The 8,852-nt window shown below is 34.4% G+C and overlaps 1 protein-coding gene across 1 annotated transcript in view; it reads right to left on the minus strand.

The window, feature by feature from the left end:
• THOC2 (THO complex 2) overlaps positions 1 to 8,321 on the minus strand; it is a gene marked incomplete at its 5' end in the record, with an annotated part of 45,001 nt that extends 36,680 nt beyond the window's left edge. The window contains 7 exons of the mRNA XM_010080293.1: positions 109 to 275; positions 1,909 to 2,042; positions 2,854 to 2,975; positions 3,723 to 3,793; positions 5,733 to 5,784; positions 7,023 to 7,114; positions 8,263 to 8,321. Of these exons, the coding sequence (XP_010078595.1) occupies positions 109 to 275; positions 1,909 to 2,042; positions 2,854 to 2,975; positions 3,723 to 3,793; positions 5,733 to 5,784; positions 7,023 to 7,114; positions 8,263 to 8,321 (697 nt within the window). The remainder of the gene's footprint in view (positions 1 to 108; positions 276 to 1,908; positions 2,043 to 2,853; positions 2,976 to 3,722; positions 3,794 to 5,732; positions 5,785 to 7,022; positions 7,115 to 8,262) is intronic.
• Between the last annotated feature and the right edge of the window lie 531 nt (positions 8,322 to 8,852).

Below are 8,852 nucleotides of genomic sequence, written 5' to 3' on the forward strand. Positions count from 1 at the left end.
TTACAACTCCTTTCTATGTAAAAATAAAATCTGCAGCAAAAATCTGTTATTATTGACTGTAGCTCAACCAACCACCAAAACCAAAGATTAAGAATGGAAATACATTACCTGATAAAATTTGAATTTGAACCCAAGTATATGGCATAGAGTTTGAGGTTCACACATGTACATGTAAGACTCTATCAGCGGTACAAAGAAGTCATCATACTCGGGCCTGCACTCATAGACTTCTAGGATAATATCCAAAACTCTGTTAGGATCAAGGTTAAAACATCCTAGGGGAGAAGAACAGAGTAGAAAAGCTTAACGTTGCTACTTTTTATCTTCATTCTGTTACTAAACCACAAATGCCTTAGTTTTTAAAGTTAATTCTTTCCAGTTAAATTCAAGCTTGGATTTACCTACATTAAAATAATGTGGATCATCTGTAAATATAGCATCAATCATATAGCAAAGACACTAAACAGGACTTTCAATTCAGATTACAGAAAAACTAGAAATTATCACGTTAAGGCGAATATTTCATAAGTAAAAACCCAACCTCACTAATACCACAGTGCCAGCAAAAGCTATGGGCTGCTTCCTCTGTGCTTACGCTGGCACATGTATTAATGCAATCAAACAAATGAGCCAGAAATTATTTTACATCCCAAAAATTGTTCTGGTTCAAGCCACACCCTGACCCACCTGGTTGTACTGTCCTGTCTATTCTGTATTATTGCTAGGATTAGGGAGAACAGTTTGCTTATTTTAAGATGAGCAGAGCAAGGATACACATCAGCTTAAGCCAGTGTTGTACTCATACCTGTATTTTACTACATAAACTTCCACCAGAATTCCAGGAGACATGCTCAAGACAAATACTATGGTATCAAAGAATCCGCATCTAGACTACTTTCTTCATTGCGCCATGAGAAGTTTTATCCACACACATCCACTATACAGATATAACTGCATCAGTCTTTCCTTCCCAAAAGCCATTTCCACTACACCACAACCTACTCCAAGACAGTACTTTAAAAAAATTCACAATTTATAGCAAGTCTATTTGCAATTCCTAAAATTCCAGAAGACAGAAAAATGTTGCTTTATAAAATTCCTCGCACTGAATTTTTTTTTATTGTAGTAACTAGCAAAACCATCCTCTTCTCCAGCTCTCTTCCAAAACAAGTAGTATTGTGACAGGGATTTGACAGTCTCAGCCAAAATTCTGTGACAGATTAAAATTATATTTTATAAAATATTAGCATAGCCTTTTGACCATTACTGCACTGGCACCATATGAAACAGGCACTAGGGCAAACATCTATATATTGTATAAAACGATTCAAAAAGGAAGTGTAAAACATGGGGAATTATCAGTATTTCCTGTTTTTAATGTATTTTGCACTTTGATTATGACACTCTTGACAAGACTAAACTTAGAAATATGGACAAAGAGAAATAGATAAAGAAAGAACATTTACCACTTCTCATTTCTCTTCATAAGGAATCAGTTGTTCAACTTCTTTAAGACTAAAAGAATATTCATACATTGAATTGAGTACCTTAAAATAGCAAAATGCATTACTTTGTTACGCTCCAATCTGCCTGGTAACAGATGACAAGCACATCCTCAAAAATACTGCCGAAATAAATCAAAATCACAGCATGCACATTTGAGGCTGTACCGTAAATTCAGTATAATTAAGTTTAACTACACAGCATTCCCAAAATTAATTTTGCCACAGAAACAGGAACTTCCAAATGTCATAATTCTATCCAAGGTGATCTCCCAATACGTGTTACTATCACACTACACGCATGCACGATATATTATTTGTTCTACAGATGATCTCAAACAGAATTCTAAAGTCGCTCTCTGTAGTCATAAGACCATGTTGTAAAACCAGTGCCCATGTTCCTTACCTATTAAAGATTTGATATTTTCAAGGATTAAATCACTAGTGATACTTCCAGATAAGTCTTGCCCAAGTTCCGCAATGAGCTTTGCATAACCTTCATTCTCCTCTCTTAACAAATTAAACTTCTGTTGCTTATAACTGCAAATAAACAGAAATTAAACACTACCATGTAACATGTCCACAGTGAGGTTTATTATGCTCTTATCAATATTAAATTTGTTATACAAAATGCTAATTTTGAACACATATTTAAGAACTTACAATTCAATTGAGCAATGGCAAAAATTATAAACTGCAGTACAATGAATACCTGCAAGGTAGTGAGCATTCTCCAAAAAAAATAGAATTTTTTTTTCAAATGCAGACCATTTCAAAGCAAGATTATGTTTATACTTAACAGTAAAGCTTGTTCTTACACCCTATGCTGGAGAACTGCTGTTTAACTGTCAGTGCTTAAGAACCTATTCTAGTTTCAAGGGCTGAAACATTGGATGCAGAGACAAAAACAAACATTCACTATTTCTGTATTCACAAAAATACATCCTGTGTTGCCAAAACTAATCTAACTACATTTGCTTATTTATGAAAACAAATGCCTATGCTTAACTGATGCAGCAGCAATAATTAATTTTCTTATACTTTGTAAGTTCACTTTTGTCACAAAATTAGGTATTACGTATTTAATCTGGACATATGGAATCACTGTAGCAAAAGCCATAGGAATAGGTGACAAGAAAAAACATTTTACATTTCTCAAGAGTTTGAAAACCAAGTCTAAGGAGGTTCTTTTCTCAATGACAAGTTAAGGTGCAACAAAACACATTTCCTAAAGAAAATTGAGTATTTTATTAAATGAAACATTACACATTGTTAGAAAACATTGTTACCAGACTAACCACCATTGCCCCTCCCCATCCATTCCCCAAACAACCCTTGCCCCAAAACTTACAATAGTTTTGTCTTTATTTTGACAGATTTTTGATTGAATTGTTGAGACTGCTTGATAAGTCCTAATGACTCCAGTGTCTCTGGATCTAAACGCTCCTTTAGGACAGTGTCAGATACAAGATACTAAAAAACACCAAGAACATACATCAGATTTGTCAATTACAAAGATGCAGAAAACTGATGATTATCACTTCAAGCTACATATGCGTTCTGACTACCAAAAAAAAAAATTCAAATATCATTATATATACCGTGATACTTAAATGCATTCGGCTTCAAAGACAGAAGTAGACAAAACTGAGAAGCTATTTAACTGAAACTGGAATTTTACAGTGGCAGCCTTTGTATATACAAGAGCACCTTGAATAAACAAGCCCAAGAGCCTAATTGCCGGTTACAAAGTATACATTGCAGAGCATCTGGGGATATTATTACCAAGAACTGCGTATTTACAAAGCTTATACCCATTCTCTCTCATACTTTGGGAGAAAAGCCTCATTTCCATATGCTGAATTTTCCTACAAATCAAGCTTATTCCACGTGGTTAGGAAAGCCACTTCTAAAGACAGAGGAGGTTGCATAAAGGAGAAGTCCAACCCAAAACACACTTCAGAAGTAAAATTCCCATTGAAATGACAGAGGGAAAATTTAAGTTCACTCAAGATGCTTTAAAGAATTCAAGGGAAGATTATACTAAATTACTCTACCATAACGCTTTGAAGATGAATTTTTAAATTATCTGGGAATTTGTTAAAACATTTTAATAGTCTTTTCCTTAAAAAATAAATAAAATAAAAAGCTTTGAAACACTGATTTTTCTTGTCAGATTTTGGCATATACTTTTACCAAAAGACTTTAAGCACAACTTACCAAACAGGCCAGTACCAGTTGGGTAAAATGATCCCTCTTACTTTTTTCTTCTAAACAACTTGTTTCAATATCTAGTATAAAAGAAGATGAAGAAAAGGAAGAAAGAAATCATTACTTGTGGAAATTATAAGAATTTCTTCTTTTTATAACTATCCTGATAAATGCTAATGAAACAATAATAAGCACAAAACAAAATATGAATCGATAAAAAGAACTGCGTGATACTAGCCTTAATGTAATGTTCTAGTCTCTTTCCCAAAAGGTAACTACCATTTACTGCCTGGTCTTTTACTAGCTACGATTCTCATTTCCATTCTTTTCTTTTGCATTGTCAACTACTGAATGCAATTCATAAATTCACTGCTCTGGGAAGACAGGCCATAAAACAATGGCCAAGGAAGCACACTTGTTTCAAGTAGTTAAAAAAAGCACATCATTACAGGAAACAAGGAGCTGCAAAGGGAGTGGAAAACTCAACAAAAAAATGCAAGGCAGACATTACAAAAAAACAAAACAAACCCCCCCAAAAACCCCACGCATACCCACAGAAAAACTAGAACCAAGGACAGAAATGTGAGAAAGAAGCCCTCAAACAGAGTGAAAGCCAACGACAGCAGGGTGGCAGTGGAGGCAGACTTGCCAGATCAGTCTAGATCCTAGCAGTCAAGCCTCTCAGTCAAAGAATCCACAGAAAAAATTCAGGCCAGGGAATGTGGATGAGTGGATAAACCAAAATTCTCATATATTGAAACATATTACCCATAAGATGATGACAAATGAAAAAAAAGAAATCCTAATAGTAGCAAATACTGGTTATTGGAAAAAAAGTGTTAAGAGTAAACTCATTAAAAAGAAGCACGAAATTGTCAAATGTCCTTTGTCCCTGAGTTTGAAGTCTAGCTCCTTAAGGCATACTACTTCTCTGGTATTAGTGGAGGTATTTGGTAACATACTCACTTGAAGGGAAGGAGAAAAAAAAAAAAAAAAAAAAAAAGGCAGACAGATACACTAGTTTCAGTTGCACAACTAGTTCAAGAAGCAATTATTAATCTAAGTTTTCTTCCAAGTTTTCTAACCCAACTTAAAAAACAAAAGGGTATCAGAATAATACTGCATTATAAAAAGTAATTATTATAAAAACACAAGTGCAGAGAGTGAAAGATTATGAATAAAACAAAGTCAAAATTAATCATACAGATATTACAGAACCAAGGCTGCATACGCAAACTTAGTTAGGTGCCTCTCTGCACAGGCAGCCACAGCACAGAAGTACGCCAACTCCTTCAGTATAGAGAACAAAACAGGATCTGTGACAAGCAGACTGTCAAAAGAATTTGCTGAAATTTGTTGAAAAAACAAGAGACAGACCAAGACAGAAACTGCTAACAGTTAAAACTATGATCTGGAAAAAAGTATATAGTATTAAAATTCCAAAAATGTGAGAGAAACAGCTTTGGATCAACATCACAACATAAAACCCCAGAATAAGAAGTACACATCTCAAAAGCCTGCTCAGCTGGCAGAGAGCAACTTGGCAAATGATGTCATTTGCCTTCAGATTTCTGGATGATTAGTATAAGCTCCATTTCACTAAGAGTGACTGTACAGATACAAATATTTACAGAACATACTCTGAGAACAGAGGATCTACCTACCAGTAAGCCAACTTTTAGTTAAATTACTTATAAGAGTGATAACAACACTAAGTCACTGATTCCATCAGCTAACATCCAAAGTTCTTACAAGCTAGCTCCCTTAACTATACCAGCATATCAATTTCCACTGCCTTTAATAGGTGAACTTCTGGAAACTATAACAGAACAAAACACAATGAAAAGACATTTAACAACTGAGATACAGATACACTGAGGAGGAATCAACACATTCTGTAAAGAGAAATCATGCTTTACAGATTTAATGAAATTTCCTGAAGATGTCAACAAGCAAACGCATAAAACATGTATTTCTCTGAATCTGTCACAAGGCTGAAAGGAAAGGAATCCAACATACCTAATATGCAGAATACATCAGCTAGGATGGAAGACATGTCTTCCCGAAATTCCTAAAAAGCAAAAAGATCACACTTAGTGAATACAGAAATTCCAGTATGTACATTTAGAAAATTCTTATTCCCTTACATAAAACAACACTTCACCATAAAGTTTAGATCACTTAACAATGCAGATTATTACTAATGATATTAATAATTAATAATTCAGAGTCATTAACAATGAAGAGGCTCAATTATTAACTAATATCTAACATAAGTGTTGTACTAATTATTGATATGTAATGAAATAACATCACATTTTAATATAATTTAAAAGATTATCTAGTGGCCAGGGACAAAACCCTCTGGTTATTACTTCCATTTCTCTAGCACAATGGAACTCCCTCTCTGAAGAGCAGCACCAGCCTGTACAGTAAACTACACTTTCTCAGGCACCAAATTAAAATTTCCTACAGTAACTAAAGATCACATGGTATGCCAACAGCAAGGTGCAATTCAGCCTTGACTTCTCTCAAAGCCAATGCATAGGTTTAAAAACCTAAAAAGGTGATCCTAGTGTAGACTACTGCAAAAAGTATTTTTTCTTAATGTTCTATGTATCTCAAAACAGCAATCTAAGAACTTACAAAGAATAAGAAATAATTTTTAGAAGACTTTTTAAAATCCTTCTTTTTTTTTTCCAGGTGTGTTGTTTTGGGGTGCTGGTTTTTTATAGTTTGAAAGGGGGGGGGCGGGGGCAGGAGCAGCTAGGAATACCAGTGTTTGGTAACCTTAGGAGTTTAGAGGAAAATACTCTTTTCCCTACTTTCTCTATTTATTCAAAGCATTTTAAGAGAAACCTTTTTCAAACAAAAAATAAGTCTAAATTTATTATTTTAAAGGCAGTCACGCGACTTGGACATCTCAATAGTAAAATGGCAGCCATGCACATTGTTACACTGTAAGAAAGACAAAAACCATAAAAACCAGTAGGTGGCATTACAGACATGCTGCATAAGCAAGTGAAATCTATATTCAGCATTCATTAAAAACTTCAGTCTTCATATTGTCTTAAAAATTATTTAATTTTTAATTTATGCTAAAACAAATATATCTATTCCTCACCACAAAAAGTAGGTGGAAAAAAACCAGACCACTAACAGACTATATACATATTTCAAGTGCACACAAATGAAGACTTTTCAGACATAGAAAAAGAAGTCTGTTTAATATTGTCCTGCTTGTCATTCAGAATTTTATAACAAACTAAAAATGTAGTTAGCATGCAATTATTACAAATGTGTACTTACTATGATATCACCGAGAACATTAGAGGCTTGATCATGCTTTAAGTTTCCTCTGACAACGTGGTATGCAAGCTCATACAAAGCCTGCTGGATATCTGCTGAAAGAAAGCAGATGATTAAGGAACATATGCGGTAATCCTTGGTCTAACTTTTAAAGCAATGTTTTAGTAATGCTGTAGACTTCAGACACCCTGCAAGTACAGAGGATATGCTTCTCTTACCAATGAGGATTTATTTTTAAGTTGCCCGTAACTGAAGAATGCTATTTCACAAAAAGCTTGTATTAAGCTGAAACACTAAACAGAGGTACTGCATTTGAGAAAAATCTTGCAACGTTCAACATGATGGTTGCAAAAACAGCTAGGGTAAACTTGTAAAGAATTGTTCTTAAATAATACACCACAGTGTTGCTATGCTTTTTAGCATATGAAAAATAATTAAAACTCATGCTTTCACCTTGCACTTGTACCACGTGGTTTGCTCAACAAACATTATTAGTGATGGGTATACAAGTTACAGATCTTAATGACTTAAACCAAGTACTCAATAACTTGATAGCTGCAGACTAATGTAGCTGCATTAAAATCGGATTTATTTTTTTAATTTTACCTATCACAGTGCTTTTTGGCAAAGAACACTAATTGCTAAAGACTTGAATATAGCAGGATTGGTTTAGACACGAATTCTGTGTAAAATACAACTCTACTACTTTGAAGGCCAATTCAAGAAGACAGTTTGGTGCAGTAACTGAATTTAATAATTTACAATGATCCCAAACCAGCCATACGCACAGCCTCAGATATGCCTCTGCAAGCGGCTCCCCACATTGTGGAGAATTTGTTACACAGGAACACCTCCAAATCTGACCCATCTCTGTAAGTTTGTTTATTGGACTTCAATAAATGTTTTTCTGGAACTAAAAGTGCCAGTGCAGTTTTCAGAACAGGATCCAGGTCATGTGGATTCAAAACAGATTCTCAGCATTCAGCATCTCTGTACCTCACTCCAGATTATCCATATTTCAGGGTTCTTTCCATCACCAGAAGGACTTCAACTATTTCTACTGTCTATTAACTCCTCCAATATAGCCAGCGCATGTATCTATCTAGTCATACCCACTAGATCTGTAGTATTTACTTTTAGCATGCATTAATGGTCACCAAGCAGATACATGCAGAGGTACCATGATCAACTGTTTCCATGAATTTTTATTTTAAAAAAATGCAAAAACCACACAACTTACCTCTGAAACCCATACTATCATGGCTTTTGTTTTCACTGAGTGCACGACACAGTTGCACACTGAAATAGAAAAAAAAAAGACAAAACATACAAAGTTAGATATTAGCATACACACAAATGCTCTGGAGCACTTTTTTTGTTGTTGTTATGGCTAAAATAACTTTAAAATCTGGCAATTTAAATGGCTGACTACATTTTATTTTTCATAGTGTAAACACTAATTCACAGAAGGTACACAGCAAATAAATACAAGAGTCCCCAGAGACGTTATACATATACATATGAACCATATACTGAAAAAAAAAAAAAAAGCCTTCCTAACATTACATATGCTTACACACAGAAAAGTGAGAACACTGGGCGTTTTAGTATGTGAAAGGAAGCATGCAAATACATTAACTTACTGTTGTTAACCAATGAGAAAATGCTTCTCATAGCAATATGACTATAATAATTTTAAAATTCTGGCCTGTAAAAAATCTTTAACATTAAACTATGTGCATGACTTTCTGATGTAATGTTTTACAAATTCCAAGACAGAATGTTACCTATTCTAGTCGCTAAGTGACTCAACTATAGGATGCAAAGACC

Source organism: Pterocles gutturalis, unplaced genomic scaffold (genome assembly GCF_000699245.1).
Source record: "Pterocles gutturalis isolate BGI_N339 unplaced genomic scaffold, ASM69924v1 scaffold9914, whole genome shotgun sequence".
NCBI classification, from domain to species: domain Eukaryota; kingdom Metazoa; phylum Chordata; class Aves; order Pterocliformes; family Pteroclidae; genus Pterocles; species Pterocles gutturalis.